The sequence below is a fragment of the Nannospalax galili genome, unplaced genomic scaffold (genome assembly GCF_000622305.1).
Source record: "Nannospalax galili isolate Female #2095 unplaced genomic scaffold, S.galili_v1.0 scaffold2314, whole genome shotgun sequence".
NCBI lineage: Eukaryota > Metazoa > Chordata > Mammalia > Rodentia > Spalacidae > Nannospalax > Nannospalax galili.
This window is the reverse complement of record NW_008334881.1, coordinates 108,760-129,514: the sequence shown is the minus strand read 5'-3', so window position 1 is coordinate 129,514 and position 20,755 is coordinate 108,760. Positions and strand designations below refer to the sequence as shown.

The 20,755-nt window shown below is 38.2% G+C and overlaps 1 protein-coding gene across 1 annotated transcript in view; it reads right to left on the bottom strand.

Moving 5' to 3' along the window:
* Positions 1 to 375: 375 nt before the first annotated feature.
* The window catches only part of LOC115069699 (zinc finger protein 723-like), a 26,606-nt gene continuing 6,226 nt past the window's right edge, over positions 376 to 20,755 (bottom strand). Inside the window, exons 2-6 of the mRNA XM_029561867.1 lie at positions 15,253 to 15,379; positions 6,875 to 6,941; positions 1,277 to 1,406; positions 1,000 to 1,206; positions 376 to 896 (exon numbers count right to left, since the gene is read on the bottom strand). Coding sequence (XP_029417727.1) covers positions 376 to 896; positions 1,000 to 1,206; positions 1,277 to 1,406; positions 6,875 to 6,941; positions 15,253 to 15,379 — 1,052 coding nt within the window. The remainder of the gene's footprint in view (positions 897 to 999; positions 1,207 to 1,276; positions 1,407 to 6,874; positions 6,942 to 15,252; positions 15,380 to 20,755) is intronic.

Below are 20,755 nucleotides of genomic sequence, written 5' to 3'. Positions count from 1 at the left end.
TTCCTCATGAGTTCTTTTTATTGACATGGAAATAAATTTTTATTACACATTATGCCATTTTGTATTTAACTCTAAATTTTTTTTAGTATAGTGTGAAGTTTTTTAATACATAAATATAAATGTTTCAACATTGTCTTTACTTTGAAACATGGATTCTGTTTTGTTTTATAAGGGTTGAGCCCAGAGTAAAGGATTTCCAAATTATCTGCAATTGTAAACTGTCTCTGCAGTATGAATTTTTGGTAAATTTACCACCATCTGATATATGGTAAAAGGAAATTCCGAATCACTTATATTTTTAGTGTCTTCTTTTATTATGCATTATTTGATGTTCTCTAAGAATTGAAATATGAGTAAAGGACTTTCATTGCCTTTTCATTTGTAGGGTTTCTCTCCAGTGTGAATTCTCTGATAAAACCTTAAATGTGACAGAGAAGTAAAGGACTTGCCACATGCTTCACACCTGTAGGATTTTCCTCCAGTATGAATTCTGTAATGAGCCGTAAGTGATGAGCATGTAGTAAAGGACTTGTCACATCCTTCACATCTGTGGGTTTTCTCTCCAGTATGAATACTTTCATGACTTCTAAGATGTGGGGGCTGGGTAAAGAACTTATCACATTCTTCATATCTGTCATGTTCTTCTCCACTATGAACTCTGTAATGATTCTTTAATGTTGAGCTTGAAGTAAAAGACCTGTCACATTCTTCATATTTGTAGGGCTTCTTTCTAGGATGGATTTTTTTATGATGTCTAAGATTTGAGTAATGGATAAAACACTTGTCACATTCTTTACATCTGTATGTTTTCTCTCCAGAATGCACTGCCTGATATATTCTAAGATGACATTCGAAGAAAGCACATGTCACATTCTTCACATTTGTAGGGTTCCTCTCTAGTATGAATATTTTTACGATTTCCAAGATATGAGGCCGTAGTAAAGCACTTGTCACATTCTTCACATCTGGAGGGTTTTTCTCCAGTATGAATTCTGTAACGTGTCCTAAGTTTGGAGTTCTGAGTAAAAGATTTTGCCCATTCTTCACATTTGTAGTGTTTCTCTCCATTATGAATACTTTTATGATTTTGAAGATGTGTGGCCTGGGTAAAGGACTTATCATGTTCTTCAGATCTATAGCGTTTTACTCCAGTATGAATTCTGTAATGACTCGATGTTGAGCGCAAAGTCAAGGACCTGCCACATTCTTCACATTTGTATATGAATGTGAATGAATACTTTTATGATTTCTAAGACATGATGCCTTGGTAAAGCACTTGTCACATTCTCCACATAAGTAGGGTATTTCTGAAGTATGAATTCTGTAATGACTCTTAAGTATTGAGTAAAGGACATGTCACATTTACATTCTTCACATTTGTAGGGTTTCTCTCCAGCATGAATTCCCTGATGTAATTCAGATATCTGTTTATTATTTGTCCAGTTGACCTCTTTAATGGAGAATGTGGGGTAGTGAAGTCCCCTACTATTACTGAGTTGGGGTTAATCTGTGTCTTTAAAGTCCTGTAGTGTTGTTTATATGAATTTGAGTGTACCTGAGTGCTGTGCATATATTTCAGGATTGTAATATCTTCTTGGTTAGTTGTTCCATTGATCAGAATGAAGTGACCCACCTTATCTCTTCTGATTTGTTTTACTTTGAATTCTATTTTGTGAGATATTAGAATTGCAAACCTTGCTTGTTTCTTAGTGCTATTTGTTTAGAATATTCTTTTCCATCCTTTCATCTTAAGGTACTGCCTGTCCTTGAGATGAGATGGGTTTCTTGCAGACAGCTTAGTGCTATTTGTTTAGAATATTCTTTTCCATCCTTTCACCTTAAGGTACTGCCTGTCCTTGAGATGAGATGGGTTTCTTGCAGACAATAGAGATGGATTTTGTTTCTTAATCCATTCACTTAGCATGTGTCTTTTGACTGGGGAGTTCGGTCCATTGACATTTAAAGTTATTTTTGAAAGACGTGTATTGGTTGCCATCATTTTGATAGCTGTTTGTGTTCTTTGTCTAATTTTGTGTTTCCTCAATCATACCTCTATTTATTTTCTTTCATTGCCCCTGGAGTATAGTTGTTTCTTTCTCTGTTCTTTGTACTGCTTCAAGTATTCTTTGAAGGGCTGATTTTGTGGACATGTATTCTTTCAGGCTATTCATGTGATGGAAGATTTTTCTTTCCCCCTTAATTGTAATAGACATTTTTGCTTGGTAGAGTATTCTGGGCTGGTCTCTATTGTCATTTAGAACTGGAAATACCTTGGTCAAGAGTCTTCTGGCTTTCACAGTTTGCATTGAAAAGTCAGCTGTAATTCTGATGGGCTTTCCTTTATTTGTGACTTGTTGTTGTTGTTTTGCTGCTTTCAGTATTCTCTCTTTGTTCTGTACATTTAGTGTTTTTACTATGATATGCCATGGGGAGTTTCTTTTCTGGTCCTGTCCATTTGGTGTCCTATGTGCTTCTTGTATTTGCATTGGGATGCCTTTCCTTAATTTCGGAAATTCTCTTCTACAATACTGTTTGAGATCTGGTCAATACCACTAACCTGAAAGTCTTCTCCTTCCTCTATGCCTATGAGGCAGAGATTTGGTCTTTTCATGGTGTCCCATATCTCTTGCATATTCATTCTTGTGTTTTTTTTTTTTTAATTTTTCATAATCTTTGCTTGAGTGGCCCAATTCTTCAACTTTATCCTCCACTGTTGATATTCTGTTTTCCATTTCATTCATTCTAGCGGTGAGGCTTTCCCCTTTTGTTTCAAGTTGACTTCTTGAATTTTGCACTTCCTTCTTCATTTCTGCCTGAGTTTTCTACAATGTTTCTACCTCTTTTTTGAATTCATTCAGAAGTTTATCCCTACCTTCTTTTACTTCTTTGTATGTTCATGTGTCCTTTAAATTCATTGAATTCCTTGATGATGTTTATGAGTGTTCTTTTAAATTCTGTATCCTGGGTTATCTTTAGGGGGCGATCCTTATAGAACTCTTCTACAAAACTGGTGGAGTTTGGTGGGGACATTTTGGCTTTCCATTTTATTATTCTTTCCTTGTGATTTTGGCATGTGAATTTCTTTTATTGTTTGTGATTCTGATATGAAAATTAAGTTGAAGTTTCCTTCTGTTTGTATTATTGGTATGCCTTGGATTTCTTCTTATTGCTTATGTAAAGCTGGTTTGTCCAGGTTTCAGGTTCTCTCAGGTTTCATTTTGGAGGGAAGTGATTTCTTCAGATCAGCTACTCAGGAGCTCCCACAGAAGCCCAAGTCAAGTTCCTGTCAGGTATACTCAGTCTTCCTTCTAATATTTGGACCTCTACTAGAGGGAACTCAGGGCAAAATCTGGGAAGTTCCCTAAGGGGGAGCCGGTTTTGGGAGTCTCAGATGGTCTGCTGTGTTCTCAGCCCCTATGCCAGAGGAAGGCTGGAACAGGCACTCTGGAGGTCTGCTGAGATCCAAGATTTATCCTACCAAGTGGCAGAGGTCTACCCTGGGGCCTTTGGAGGGGCCTCACATAGTCCCAGGTACAGGGTTGGATACAGCATGATTTAGGGAAGCTCACCACCTTGTGGGAGCAGGATCCAGGTGCTCTCAGGTGGTAGTCTCCTGGATTTGGGGACGACTAAAGTATATAATCTGGGGAAGGCTAGGAAGAGAAGACTTGATTCACACTGAGTAAAGGCTTTCCAGTGTGCATACCCCCAGGTCACTCATACACCTGAGCAACCCCTCAGTCTTCTCTGTAAGTAAGCTCAGTAAATTCATTGGTTCCCCAGGAAAACTTTAATCAAACATTGGTTTGACACTAGAACCTTAAAAGGGGATAAACATTGCTTAGTATCCCCAGGAAAAGAATTCTCTTGACAGATGGAGAATTTATTTGTTAATGTTATTTTGTCTCATAATTTTTAAAAACAAAGTGAGAAAGTAAAAGATGTTAAAAGGATATGGGATTGGAGATATTTTCCAAAATAGACAGAAAAAATGAGAAATAGAAAAAGGAGAAAGCCTAATCAAGTGACAAAGGTCTGTGTAGGTTTTCTATGATATATAAAGGATTAGAAAAAAATAATATACACATAATCTTAAAATTTCCAAGGTCATAGTTTAGTCAACTAATTTAAGGAACAAAATATATGTCTATTCAAGGTTTATCTGAGAATGTTTGGTCTTTGCCCAAGCTTTTTCTACATAGCACGTGGAAATTAAAAGTACCAGACTCATGGAACTAATCTTCTTGGATGTTTAACAGCCATACTTTGAGGCCTATACTAATCTGCTCAGAGGGACATGAAGGACCATTTATGCCCCTTGCCCTCCAAGGTCAACTAAGTTCCAGTGGACTATGAAGCATCTTCAAAATGTCCTGTAACTGTGGTGAGTCACCTGTCCTCCTGTTCAGGGAGGCCATGGAGACCCCACCAGATGGATTTTAACCAGTTGTCCACTCTACAAAGAGGAGGGTCTACTCAGAGGAAACATTTCCTCCTTGCTTCAAAGTGAAGCCAACCATGGCTGAGCAGGACCTCTGACTTAACTTCACATAGATGGAACTGGTGAAAGAAAGGAGCCAGGGGCTCCTCACAAGCCCATGTGACTCCTGAGGAACAGATCCTCCAACAACCTTAAGAGTAAAAATAAATTGGTTTATTGGGCCAACTGTACGGTCTTAAACATCCAAAAGGAAAGCATAACCAAAGAGTAAAATCATCAGTATATTTCTTTAAGTGTTCAAGGGATTACAGTTCCCAGACAGGCTTAAATGCATATAAAATATTATTTAGGCAATTATTTCTCATTGATGATTTTGCTTCTAAGCAGAAAGTGTGGCTCAGATATAAAACTTCAAATCTTGGTCTGCAATACTGTAGTGCCCAACTGTAGCTGAGGGAGATAACCCACTATTGTTCTAAAATGAGGGCTAAATTTGTATTCGCCCCCATCTAGAAGCCTTTGAGAGGGAACGGACACTAATTCTAGCCACTCTAAAAGCTATAAAAGTGCCTGAAAACAAATCCTGAGTCTATCACTCTCAAGTTCAGCTTGGCAGACAAAAGAAAAATGAGGTGGAACACAATTGAGGGATCCTTTTGGAAGCTCTCAGCAAGAAATTCCAATGGACTCTCATATGGACAGTTGAAATTTGTCCTGTTCTGACAGTTTTCTGGTTCCCTGTCTAGAACTCATAATGCTCTTGCCTTTACTTCTCCTTCACATTTCCTATTCACCAGTCAAGGACTTTCTTTTATCCCTACAGATAAGAATTATGTAATTTGGGAGTCTTTTAGATAGACCCACTGAAGAGGTGCTCCAATTGCCTCACCCTACATCCCTGTTCAGCATGGAAGAAGCCAGAGTGGTCCACATCATGATGCCCTATTGGCAATTGGGGTAACCTCTTCAGAGGATGGTATGATAAGAGTTGGAAGTAGGAATTGGCTAGGCAGTTAGGGTAAAACGATCCCAAAGAAAAGTAACCAGTTTCTTGGCTAAAAGTCAGAATGACCTTGGGCCTCTTAACATATTCTGTTCTAAAGGCTAAAAATTTCAAAAGTATCTGGGAGTGCTTATGTAATCCTCAAAAGATTTTAGGGGTACCTCTTCAGAGGGGGAATGTTAGAGGAGCAAAAAGCCCCATTTTAAAAAAAAATAAAAGAGTACACAAAGTTATCAGAAAAAAGTGATGGGGAGGTAGAGGTATGGGAGGAGTTGGAGGGGAGGAAGTGGGCATGGATTTGATCAAAATACCTTATATGCATGTATGAAATTCTCAATAAAGTTTTTTTAAGTTAAAAAAATAAAGTTTCCACCTCTTAAAAGAAAAATTCTTATCATGTGGCAGAATTCTTTACCCCCATGCTGGTATGCAGAGAAAAACCTGGAGATCACAGTTTATCAAATCTTTCCAAATAGAACTTGAAAGTCAGGGAGAGAGTCTGTTTCACAAAGCGAGAATTGGAACAAAAAGAAAAAAATATTTTGAATCAAGCTCTCCTCTCCATAGTGTTCCATATATGAGAGATAAGCATCCCAAGAAAGAGAGTAATAAAATATTTCATTCACAATTCCTTCAAAATATAGCAAACTACCCAGAATTTACACTAAGTAAGGCAATTAGAGACTGTCACAATGAGAAATTTAAATCTCAAAAAAAGTAACTGAAAATAACAGCAAACAATGCAAATGACATCCACTCTCATGGTTTAGTAAAATAAGATAATGTACAAATGGCTATATTATTGAAGGTTCTCACCAAATTCCATGACATACCCATAACACTCTCAGTGATCTATTAAAAGAAAAGCCCTTCTAAAATCAACGTGCTCATATTGAAAACCACAAGTATCCAAATCAACAGTTATTAAAAGAAAGAAAAATGATCAAGGTTTCATAGTACTTGATTTCACATTATAATACACAGCCATAGGGACAGAAACAGCATGGCCATGGACACAAATCAAGCCATTTAAATCTGTGGAACAGAATCCAAAACCAGAATTAAACCAACATGTCTAAAGGCAGCCAATTTTTCAAAAAGGGCTCAAAACCCACACTGGAAATAAGACACGCTCCTAAAAAAGAGTCCATGAAAACATATTATCTAAAAGCCAAACACTGGGATTAGATCCATATCTCAAACCCTGAATAAACTGAATTGAACATGATAAAAGAAATTAGTACCAAACTTGAAATTCTGAACCTGATAGAGAAAAAGAGGCACAGTACCTAATGACGTAGACATAAGAAAGGAATTTCATAATAAGCAGGACTTCACAATCATGAGGTAGGGATCCGAATAACCATTGAATGGGATTTCATGAAATTAAACAAGAAATTAAACTGTGGGAAAAAAGAAAAGTAACCTACCCAACAGAAGAATGCCTTTGCCAGCTTTATTTCAGTCAGATCAGTATATAAATGTTGAAAAGAATTCCTGAAATTAAATACCAAAATATCAAAGTTCAAATGCTGAAACTAAACAATTAAAGAAGAAGCACAAGAGAATACCTGTTCTGGCCTCCATCGGTGTAGTGTTTGAGAACTCAGCAGACTGCCTGAGAATGCCTGGATCTGGCCTCCAGGTGGTGGTGAGCTTCCCAAAATTGTGCCCCTACCCAACCTCCTAACTGGGATGGCTTGAGACCCTTCCCATGGCCCCAGGTCAGACCTCTGTCCTATGGTAAAGTAAGGCTGAGACCTTATCAGGCAGTTTGAGTGTGCCTCTTCTGGCCTGAAAACTCAGCAGACTGCCTGAGAGAGCCAAAAATCGTGTAACTTCTGACTGGATTCACAAAAGAGATAGAAACATTGAAGAAAACTCAGGCTGAAATGAAGAAGGAAGTGAAAAACTCAATAAGCCAACGTGAAACAACAGGGGAAAGCCTCAGCACTAGAATGAATGACATGGAAAACAGAGTATCAACACTAAGGATAAAGTTGAAGAACTGGACCACTCAAGGAAAGATTACAATTTTTTTTTAAAAAAAAACCACAGGAATGGAATATGCAGGAGATATGGAACACCATGAGAAGACTAAATCTACATATCATAAGCATAGAGGAAAAAGAAGAGTTTCAGGTTAATGGTATTGACCAGATCTTAAACAGTATTGTAGAAGAGAATTTCCCAAAATTAAGGAAAGACATCCCCATACACATACAAGAAGCATATAGAACACTAAATAGACAGGACCAGAAAAGAAACTTCCCACAGCATATCATAGTAAAGCCACTTAATGTACAGAACAAAGAGATAATACTGAAAGCAGAAAAAAAGAAAAGTGACATATAAAGGAAAGCCCATCAGAATTTAAATGACCAAAGATGTAAGCCCAAACTACTTTATCCAGCAAAAATGTTTACTATAGTTGAGGAGGAAAGAAAAACCTTCCATGGGACAAATAACCTGAAAGAATACATGTTCACAAAACCAGCCCTTCAAAGGATACTTGAAGCAGTATAAATAACCGAGAAAGGAACAACTATACTCCAGAGGCAACAAAGAAACTAAATAAGGATATAATGGTGAAACACAATATTAGGAAAAGAATGCAAACAGTAATCAAAATAATGGCAACAAATACACATCTTTCAATAATAACTTTAAGTATAAATGGACTAAACTCCCCAGTCAAAAGACACAGGCTAAGTGAATGGGTTAAGAAACAAAATCAACCCCCAAGTCCCTTTAGTCAGGGTATTGTTTTCTGATTGGTCTGTGCCACACAGTCTGTCAGTAGTCACTGGGCTCACGAGCAGGGTATGGAGGCTTGGGCTCCTTTTGGTGGGCTATTTGCAGATCAAGAAGTGAAGTGAATTTTCACTGAATCCCAGGGTTCTGGGTCCGTGTTCTTTGGAGGCCTCCTGCTACAAACCAAGAAGATGTTACAATCCCTGTCATAGATGCACCAAATTCTGGTGCACCCAAATTCATAAAAACAACACTACAGGACTTTAAGACACAAATTAACCCCAACTCAGTAATAGTAGGCAACTTCAATACCACACTGTCTCCACTAGACAGGTCAACTGGACAAAGAATAAACAGATGTCTGAATTAAATGATACCATACATCAAATGGACCTAACAGACATCTTTTGAATATTCCACCCAAGCACCAAAGAATACACCTTCTACTCAGCACCCCATTGAACTTTTTCCAAAACTGACCACATACTGGGCCACAAAAGAAACCTCAACAAATACAAAAATATTGAAATAATTCTGTGCATTCCATCGGACCACAATGCAATAAAGCTCAAAATCAACACTGGAAGAAGCCCTAGTCACTACAGGAACTTATGGTCATTAAACAAAACACTCCTAAATAATGAGTGTGTCAAAGGAGAAATGAAGAGAGAAATAAAAGAATACCTGGAATTCTACAAAAAGGACAATACAACACAACAAAACCACTGGGACACTTGAAAAGCAGTCCTAAGATGAAAGTTTATAGCTCTCAGTGCCTACATTAAAAAAATTATCAACAAAATACTTGCAAGCCGCATACAGATGTACATCAAAAAGATCATTCACCATGATTAACTAGACTTTATTACAGATATGCAGGGATGGTTCAATATACACAAGTCAATAAATGTCATCAATCGTATAAAGGGACTTAAAGACAAAATCCACATCATCACCTCAATAGATGCATTAAAGGCTTCTGACAAAATTCACCATGCATTCATGATAAAAGTTCTAAAGGGAATTGGACTGGAGGGAACATAGCTCAACATAATTAAGGGTATATACAACAAACCCATAAGCAACATCATTCTAAATGGAGAAAAACTGGAAGCACTCCTAGTAAAATCAGGAACGAGACAAGGATGTCCACTATCTCCACTCCTTTTCAATATAGTGCTTGAAACTCTTGCTACAGCAGTAAGACAGGAGGAAATTAAAGGAATATTAATTGGAACAGAAAACATCAAATTATCTCTTTTTGCAGATGATATGATGCTATAATAGGAGATCCCAGAAGTTCCACCAAAAAACTCCTAGAACTGATCAACACATTCAACACAGTGGCAGGTTACAAAATCAATCTAAAAAAATTAGTAGCCTTTCCATGTACCAATAAGAAGCAATAGGAAAAAGTAGAATGAAATGCTTCCATTCACACTAGCTTAAAAACATATATCTTGGAATAAACCTGACCAAAGACATCAAAGATCTCTACAATGGAAATTTTAAATGTTTAAAGAAAGAGATTGAGGAGAACACTAGAAGATATAAGGACCTCCTATGCTATGGATTGGAAGAATTATTTTTTTGAAAATGACCATCCTACCAAAAGCAATATAAACATTCAATGCAATCCCAATCAAAATCCCCATAACATACTTCACAGATTGAGGGAAAAAAATCTTTAAATTCATATGGAAGCACAAAAGACCCCAAATAGTCAAAGAAACCCTGAGTACCAAGAACAACACTGCAGGGATTACTATACGAGATATCACAGTATACTACAGAGTTATAGTCATAAAAACAGCACAGTACTGGCACAAAAATAGACATATAGATCACTAGAACATCATTGAAGACTCAAACCTGAATATACACAATTTCAGCCACCTGATATTTGACAAAGGTGCCAAGAATACACAATGGAGGAAAGACAGTGTCTTCAACAAATGGTGGTGGCAAACCTGGATCTCCACCTGCAGAAGAATGAAACTAGATCCTTATCTTTCACCTTGCACAAAAGTCAACTCCAAATGGATCTCAATGTGAAACTATTAGAAGAAAACATTGGTAGTTGCCCATGAGATATAGGTGTAGGAAAGGACCTTTTAAATTGGACACCAGTTGCTCAGGAATTAAGGCCAAAAATCAACAAGTGGGACCTCATTAAACTAAAAAACTTCGATACAGCAAAAGAAACAATGAAAAAGTGAGGCGAAAACCTACAGAGAGGGAAAAAACCTACCTTTGTCAGTGACACATTTGATAGAGGTTTAAATTCAGAATATAGAAAGACCTCAAGAAACAAAGAGAAACAAATCACCCAGTTAAAAGATGGGTCAATGATTTAAACAGAGACTTCTTAAAGGAAGAATTAAATATGTTAAAAATTGTTCAACATCGTTAGTAATTAGGGCAATACAATTTAAAACCACCTTAAGATTTCATTTTTCCCCAGTCAGACCAGCCAAGATCAAGAGAAAAAAATGATACCAAATTCTGTCAAGGATGTGGACAAAGGGGAAGGCACATTCACTGCTGGTGGGATTTCAAACTCGTGCACCCCTATGGAAAGCAGTGTGGAGAACTCTTAAAAAAATAAAAATGAACTACCATGTGCCCTGGTTGTACCACTCCTTGGCATATACCCAAAGGACTCATCCTATTGCAGAGACACTTGTACAATCATGCTTGTTGCTGCTCTTTTCATAATAGCTAAGAGATGGAAGCAACCTAAGTGACCCTCACTGATGAATGGTTAATGAAAATGTGGTACATTTACATAATGGAGTTCTATTCAGCAGTGAAAAAATACGAAATAGTGAAATTTTCGGGTAAATGGATGGATCTAGAAACTTTTATACTAAGTGAAGTAACACAGACTCAGAAAAACAAAAGACGTATGTTCTCTCTCATTTGTGGATCCTAGCACCAACTCCTTATAAGTGAAGGCATATCCTGATGCAACTACAGGGTCCATGAATATGGAAGAGAAACAGAGATGTAAAGGGAAAGAAGGCACCCCAGAGAGAAGAATAGGATAAAGGTATTACAATGGAAGAAATATGTAAAGAGGATTGGGGGAGGGGCACTATAGAAAGAACTATGGGAATAAAGGAAAAATTTTTTTTTCCAGGTACACAGTTAAAAAAAAAAAAAGCCTTCAGCACAGAAGAAACCTTATGAAAGCCCTTCTAGAAGCAATACGGTTGTTAAATGAAAATCACAGTGACAGAGGTGGGTTGCCCCCTATGAGCTATTGGCTTGAGGGGCCCTACAAGCCTCCAAAACAATAAAGGCCATTGCCAATAATGTTGGTTTTACACCAGAAGTGAATGGAAAAATCCTACTGCTGAAGACACTATTTGATGTAAGCACAGAAGAGGGAGAAATCAAGCTTGGACTAAGCTGAAAACTCCCTCCCACTGGATGGTTGGCTTTCATGGTGCCAGAAGTGATATGCAGATGACTGGGGGAGAATCGTCCCCTATAGTTCTGTTCAAGGACTGACCCATCATGTTGCACTAGCAACATACCTAACAAGATGCTGCTGCTGGTGCAATAGTAGAACGTCTAGTGTACATACAACCAGTAAATTTTCAGTTGGATATGTAGCCTGCTTTCAGGGGTGGAAAACGCATGATACCATAGACCAGTCCAACCCCCTGGCAGGGGAGAATATAGGCCTCCCAGTGGGAAGCAACTACAATTGTTTTGTTGGATGGATGTGATGCACTGGCTAAAGAACCATCCAAGCATTTGTGTTTATACCCATAGTTGATGGTATTATAGCAGCCACTGCTTAGATGTTCTTGCTTCTTGCTGTTTGTGTTTTTATACTAGATGGAATCCCACTGAAACGGGTCAGCAGTCCATGGAAAACTGATGATGAAGAGACCCAAAAGTTCAGTGCCTTGCCACAATGGGACGAAGATCATCCCACACCTACCGCCCCCTCCAAGGCTCAGGGACTTTTGTGGAAGAGGTTGGTGGAAAGAATGTAAGAGCCGGAGGAAGCGGTGGAGTGTTAATTGGAAGTGTTCGCCGACTACCATGCTGGCAAGCTATAATCATATCTCCTTCCCACACTCATCAAGGATGTGAGGGGGGAGTCAGTTATCCCTCCCATCCAATTAGTCGATCACAGCAGCATCTGGGGGAGGGGCTAAGCATATATATGCCGAGAATGCTAGAAGGCACCTCTCACCATTTTGTGGGGCTGTCAGGAAGTCACGAGATCTATATTTGAGTCTGGACTTTCCAGTGCCACCATAAATGGGGGGCACCCAATCTTCCATAAATAAATCCTGACTCTATGCTCTGGTAACAAACCCCACAAACTAGTTGGGATTTTCAATAAAGAAAAAAAAATACAGAACTAAGGGAAACCTTCATTAGTCCACCAAAGTTGCGCTTATGTTGGCAAATCCTTTAGTCTTTGATTTTTTTTTTTGTCTTTTTGGGATAGGGTCTTCTGTGACCCCAGCTGGCCTGGAGCTTGCTGGGTGGACCAGACTGGCCTAGAGCTCACAGAGATCTGCAGGGCTCTGACTGCCAAGTGCTGAGATTGAGGACATGTGTCACCATGCCTGCCTTCAGTCTTTGATTTCTTTCTTTCTCTTTCTCTTTCTTTCTTTCTTTCTTTCTTTCTTTCTTTCTTTCTTTCTTTCTTTCCTTCCTTCCTTCCTTCCTTCCTTCTTTCTTTCTTTTTTTCTGTCTTTGTTTTTTTGCTTCTTTTTGAGACAGGGTCTCCCTGTAAATCTAGCTGGCATGAAACTCTCTATGTAGACCAATCTGGACTTGAACTCATAAAGATCTGCTTGACTCTGCCTCCCATGTGCAGAGAGTAAGGCATGTGCCACCACGTCTGGCTTAGTCTGTGATTTCTTTATCCCTACTTTTCAACCTTTGAACTTCATTGTATATATATTTTTATGTAACCTGCTTCAAGTTATTTCTGGAAAAATGTGTTAAAAATTGCCTTTCTTTGGGATAATAAACATATTCTTAAAAATTAAAATTAACAATTAAAAAAAAAAGAAAAAGCACAAATTGCCAGTGAATATATATAAAAGTGTTAAACATCTTTAACCATAAGAGAAATGCAATTTTAAAACCGAGTGGGATTCCTGCTCCAGTCAGTCAGAATATTGACACTTAGAAACAAATGCCAATAAATGCTGGGGAGGATGTGCAGCTTCCAAAACCCAAAGATTACACTTTCAGGGTTGGACAGGGCAATAGAGTTAACGTCAAATAGTATACAAGATCAGTATTTCACAGTCTCCTCTCACCAATCTGGAACATAGACATCAACAGTAGGTAGAAAACAGAGGAATCCACAAATGTCATGTGAAAGTCACACATATGTAATGAATTCTTATCTAAAATAAGAGGAGAATATAGAATTTCCTGCTAAGTAAATATTCTAAGTGAGTCTCACCACAGGTTTACAGTCAGTTTTGGAAGAAATGCATTAATTTTAAAACAATGGAAATCACAAGGAATCAGAAGGGCACAAATATTTTCAAAGCAGAAACAAAATAAATGACACAAAATTTACTAATTTCAAAATATTATAAAAACCTGACTAATAGGCCTTCATATATACCGCAGAATGATATAGGGAGTACAAGTCATGGAGAGGATGTAACATGATCAAATATTTGTATGAAATGCAGAAAAATTTAATAAAATATATATCTTGTAAAAATATTGGAAGAGGAAAAAATCAGCCATTATATTGTACTGGCAAGAAATTGGACATGGGAGATATGAAAAAGTTAAATAAAAAATTAAATAAAGTGATATTTACATACTAGTAATTTCCACATAATTCACATGCAATAAAAGTCATTTGACATTTACTGCAGGACATATCTTGATGAAATTGCCATAAATTAAATTATCAGGCTGTCTTTCTGATACTGAAACAGACTATGGCAAAACCATGCTCAGGTCTTCATCCTTCTTTACTTAGGACCTCTCACCTGGGCCCATCCTTCATCCACTCAAACCTACCTGGTTGACTACAGTCTCCCCTCTCTTCTTATTCCAGGACTCTTTGCTTTGCTCCAGACAGGAGACCAGGACAGGCTTACACACAGCAAGACCTGTGTATGAAAAAGAGTCACATGACATTTGCTGGATTCTTTAGAAAGCACCGGGCTTTTAACACAGTACTGTGTGCTCCACTGATAATATAGAGAAAAGAGATGGCTTTCGACATTATTTTTCAATTATTCTTTTAGGATAGACTCATTAGATACACAGGATTTTTTTTTCATTTTTCATATGCTGAGTGTGATGAATAATCATGGGTGTCGACTTGACTGGATCTGGAATTAGCTGAAATGAGAGAGATCTTCTTATAAATGGATCATCTGAAGCTGAAAGACCTGCCTTAAATGTGGGTGTTTCCTTCTGATGGCGGCCCGTGATGGCGGCCCGTATGAAAGGCCATGCCAGAGGAGAACACCTGGCTTTTTGCTGCTTGCCTTCTCTCTCGCTGGTGAGTTCGGACTGAAGACTAGCTGATCTTTTGGAATTCGTCAGACCTTCAGTGCCAGATTGGGACTACTGAGACATCCAGCATTGTGGACTGAGTGACTATAGATTTTCAGCCTCTCCAGTGTGGTGCAGCCATTGTTGGACTACTCAGACTCCATCCTGTGAGCTAAGCTGATAAATCTCTATACATATATAGTCATTCTACCTGTTCTGTTTCTTTGGAGAACCCTGACTAATACACTGAGTTCTATCACTGATTCACAATGCAGCTACGGAAATGGAACTTTGAGATTCTGGCTACAGTATCATGTACTAATGGGTGGCTGAAATTAACACCAAAAACAATGAATATTTCTATCAACTGAAAATGGAAAGAAATGATAAAAATAAACAAGCTGTTGATGCCCAAACATTCCAAATGCACTAATTATGAAGGAATCCAAGATCTAGTCAGCAAAACTAACATATGTACAAAGCACACTGCTATCTGTCAAAGGATGCAGAACAGTAAGAAATTCTCAAAGAAAAATCTCCTCACCTTATGGACACCAGTCTATTGTAGTTCTCCAACATCATCTCAGTGTACAAAGACCTCTGAGCAGAGTCCAGGAATTCACACTTTTCCTGGGAGAAGTCAAAGACACATCTGTAAACGACAATGGATTCTAAAATGAAAAATGACAACTTGACCATGTACCCATGAACAGGGTACTGAACCCATGGAAAAAAAGAGATAATTAGTAAAGAAGTTCTGAAGTAGAGGAGCAATCTGAATTATTCAAAAGGCTATTCCTTTCTTTTTTCTCTTTTCTTTTCTTTTTTTTTTTCTTTTGGTGTTTCTTAAGAGAGGGCCTCCCTGTAACCCCAGCTTTCCTTGAACTCACTATGTAGACCAGGCTGGCCTTGAACTCACAAAGATCAGCCTACAGAGTGCAGGGATTAAAGGCATACACCAGAACGCCTGGCTAAAAGGATATTTCTTAATTTAATAGGTCGCTATAATCTACTCCCTAAATCTCTGCAACTAAGACCAGCATCAGATCCTGCAATTTTTTGTGCAGATTATGATGTTAAGGAGCACAGCACATAAATTAAGCCCTCAACATAGGAATACCATTGCCCTCCTGTATTCATGGCATACAAGATCAGTTGAATATATTTCTTTATTCCATGTAAAGTCACCCTGATGCATAAGTCTGCTTCATGAATTCGAATATTTATAACCATTCACTGTAGTCCTAACTAAAACATAGATTTTTAACTTTATGGGATCTGTGGGTGGGGCTGTCTTAACCTTTTGTTAACAGGCTTTTCAGTGAGGCCAGTGACCCAGGTATAAAGGACACATTCTCCAATAGCACAGAGCAGATCATGGCAGAAGAATAAAGGAGGAGTTTAAATGAAGAGTGCCATGGACTGTGTGCGTTTTCCCTCAATAGCAAGAAGAGAAACAACCCTTGTGAAGCATGTCCTAGAACCTGCATGCAATGAAGAAATTATGGAAACATTAGCACATAAAACATTCTAACAGAATCTTTTTATATTAGTCTCACATATATATGAGAGATTTTATCTTCACATTTATCTTCACATATGTGTGTGTGTGTGTGTGTGTGTGTGTGTGTGTGTGTGTCTTTTTGAGAGTAGGTCTCCCTGCAGGCCCAGCTGGCCTGAAACCTACTATGTAGACCAGGTTGGCCTCAAACTCATGAAGATCCCCCCTGCCACTGCCTCCTAACTACTGGGATTAAAGGCATGCACCACCACACCCTGGTTAAAACAGCGAATATTTTCTGTAAGAAAGTGTATGGGGTCCAGGCCCTTGGATGTATTTACCTGAAAAGAAGCCATCGCTCTACTCCTTCACCAGTTTGTTTTCTAGGAAGTCTTACATAAACTGTCTGTCTTTTGAAAAATTTCCTTTCAGTTCACTGAAAATCTACTTCACCTGTCATCATAACAAGAGGAAGAAGCACCTCAGAAAAAGAAAAAACAAAACAACAAAAAGAACAGGCCTTTATCACTGTCTGCCATCACAGCAGATGCACAAGAAGAAAGAGCTCAACATGGAGACCCCATAGAAGTTTCTTATCTCCGGCCTTCAAGTGGCCGTCCTGCCAGAAAGATCAAGAATTCCTGTGACATCATGGGACTGTAGCCGCCTCACCTCCTTACTTAAACAAGGCGGAGTAACATGGTTTTCATCCTTTGGAATAGAGGCTACACTAAGCTTTCTCCAGAAGCACTGGCAGCTGACCCCCAGCCTCACCTTCTAATGCCTGTTGCTGTTCATTGAAACAGCAGTGACGCTTCTACTGAGCTTCATAGACAGAATCTGTGGGGGAGGCACAAGGGAGAGTTTTTCTTTTAAAGGCTGAAGTTCAGGCACAGTTCATTGGGAGTTTTAAAAAGTCCATTCTTAGGACTGGAGAGATGGCTCAGAGGTCGAGAATACTGGCTGCTCTTGCAGAGGATGCAGAATTCGTTTGCAGCTTCCACGTTGTGCTAACTGTACTCAACACCTGTTCCAGGCATTCCCACACTAGCTTACGGCCTCCGCAGACATGGCTCACATGATTGACTGCACATCCATGCAAGCAAAACCCTCTTGCACATAAAATGAATAGGTTTAAATAAAAATGCAATCTTTATTGTGTGATGACACAATATTTTATATATTTATGAAGTGGTCCTCATATTTTGAAAGACAGATACATTGAAGGTATATCTAGTCAGTCATTTATATATTCACTTGTAAAATTTTATCAGTTCCTGTGGTGAGTATATCCAAATTGATCTTTTCTAAAAATTTTAAGAAATAAAATGCATGTTGGAGAATTTTATTCACCGTGTTGTGGCACAGAACAGTAGAACTTAGTTTACCCATGAAGCCATGACACTGTTTGTTATTTATGTCACATTCTCTCCATTCCCTGCAAACTGCTATTGTACCTTCAACATCTATCATCTCTTTTTTCTTTTTGTATTTCTCTTATGACTGAGATCGTGTAGTGCTTGCGTCTCAACTTCCTTTACCTGATACAGTGTCCACCAGATCAATCCAGTTTGCAAGTATGATATGATTCTACTCTTTCCTATGACGGAATTGTGGTGTATTCTTCAGAAATATCACATTTCAGTAAATCTTTCATTTGTTAATGGGCATTTAAGTAGATTTCTTATTCTTTAAACCGTGCTGCCGTAATTAGGGAGTGCACATATCTCTATGCCATACTGAATTTGTTTCCTTTGAGTATATATGCAGGATTTGGTGTAGAATCCACACTTCAGAGAGAACACCTGTGCCTAGATTTTTGGCATCTGTTTTACCTCACTTAGTATAGCCATTTCTAGTTACATCCACTTACCTGCAAATTCCTTGATTTCCTATTCCTTTACCTCTGAGTAGAACTCCATTCTATAAATGTACCAAATTTATATGATCCATTCATATTCTGAGGGACATTTAGGTCATGCATTTGAATTTCAAAGAAAGTAGAATAGAAACTTTAAAAAAAAAAACTCTGGCTTATCATATACTTATCTGAGACATAAAATGTGTCTCTTCTGATGAACTGGGAGAGCTTTAGCTGAAATTAAGACTCTCCCATTCTTGAAATTTCAGGGGCAATATTTAAGGAACAGTCAATTTATTATAATTAGGTTTATAAGGCAGTTTTCAGTCTCAAAATTATCCTGTGACATTTCTTCCAGAATATACATTTTAATGTGAAAATTCATGAAACTGTAATTGTGTTAATAGTGAATTTCAAAAATATTTTGTGAACAAAATATCACATTGTACCTCCTAAATACATACGGTTCTTTTTGTCAAAAATTAGTGTTAAGGGGCAGGTAGATAGCCCAGAGGTTCAGAGCAATGACTGCTTTTTCAGAGGACCCAGGCTCAATTCCCAACACCCATATTGGAGCTAACAACCACCTGTAACTATGGATATGGGTTTGTGACACACTCTACTAACCACTGACCTCCGTGTGCATTGACATGGATGTATTTACATACATGCAAGCAATACACTCAACACATAAAATAAAAATAATAAAACAATTTTTAAAAATTAATATTAAAAGGGGGAAACTATTCTGTAATTTTGCATTTTAATTTATGGATGTCTGACTTCATGCCTCACAAATGTACTTTCTAATAATTGATGATAATTTGTTTCCACACTAACAAAGTGTGCACGTGTGTGTCCCTCATGATCACCTTCCACTTGAGTGTGTTTTAGGACATCACCATGACCCCCAGGATCCTAGATGGTCACAGCTTAATTCACAAGACACCAAGTGCTCTACCACATTTGTATTCCTGGGCTGTGTGGTTCATGCTTTGAGTACTTAGAAAGGACCTGGATCTCTAACACAATAGTGAGCTCAACAGATAAAGAGAGAACACAACAGGGAATTCTAACAATGAGTCTCTGATTGGAATATTCTGTCAGAACACTGATAATATTTACAGAGCTTTTCACTTTGCAGAATTAGTATTCCATTTCTAATTACAGCTCTGCTACAATTCCAGGTTGGAAATGGGGCTTTATGTTTGGGGTGACACTTGGGAGGCAGAGGCAGGTGGATTTCTGTGAATTTGAGGCCAGCCTGGTCTACATAAGACCAGAACAACAACAACAAAATTCTGAATTTATCATGGAACAAAAATATAAGAATCATAATGCCTCCCAAAGGACAAACATGAAAAGAGACATGATTCGAGTCTTTAGAAAGTACCTGGATTGCATTGCAATGTTCTTTTCTCCTCTGAGAATTTCACTTCATGAGATGTGAGACTCACTCACACAAAGTTAACCCCCACACACACAATAGTTCATCAAGGAACTCCGAGAATGAATAAGACATTCTGTAAAAGAAAATAATCTCACCAACAGATCGAGAGAGCTGTAATTCTTCACTACCTTCAGGTCTCTTTACAAACAAGGCCCTTTCAGCAGGATCTAGGCACCCCCTCTTCTCCTGTGAGATGTCCACATCACCGAATGTCAACACACCCTGAAATGAACAATAATAGTTTGACCACCTGTCCATAGGCAGATTGCTTTTCTTGAATCAAGGACATCAAAGTGACTGAGAGGCATTTTCTGTTATAGGGAGGATCATAGTACTCTGAAGATTCTTTTAGACATTGCCATATTCTCTACTGGATTTTCTAACTGTGGAAATAGTAAGGCAGAATATCCTCGTATGCAGGGTGTGTACTATGCTGTTTTTGTTTTGGTTTGGTTTTTTTGTTTGTTTGTTTGTTTTTGGTCTTTTTGAGACAGGATCTCCCTGTAGACGAGCTGGCCTGGAACTCCCTATGTGAACCAGGCTGGCCTTGAACTCACAGAGATACACCTGCCTCTGCTTCCCAAGTCCTGGGACTAACGTAGGGTCTAAAATTAAGATCTCAATCTAAGAATATACATTTAAATGCTAGATTCATATCATACATCATATATTTCAAATGGAACATTAATGGTGAATTTAAAGTTTATTTACTAAGTGTTAATGCTTACAAGTATAACTACAGATGTCTGTGAAAAATATATGTTCACATTCAATGCAGTCTAGAAGCATTCCTTGTGTGACCATTTCTAACAAGCTCTCTCAGTACGGCAACTCCCTGCGTCCAAATGCCACTCAGTTAGATACAGAAAAGCAGAACACGGAAGTCAAAACTCACAGATGAATTTACGCTAGAACAGCTTTGCTTTTTCCACAAGAGGAGAAACGAACCATTGAGTTGAAATAATTGCTGTACACTGGAGCTCGTTCTGCCATATTTGGGAACATCAGTGTATTAATTCAAGTACTAGATTATTTTTATGAGAATATTTCAAAAAACCACAAAACTGCTGATAAAAATCAAGATTCATCTTTGTTTATATGGTCTTAAATTTAGCTGAATGTAGTAACTGATAGGTAGAGAATGGGCAGGAGCAAGTGGCGCGGATGGAGAGCACGAGCGGATGGATGAAGGCACTGAGGCACAGATGGAATTCTCAGTGGGACACAGATTTATT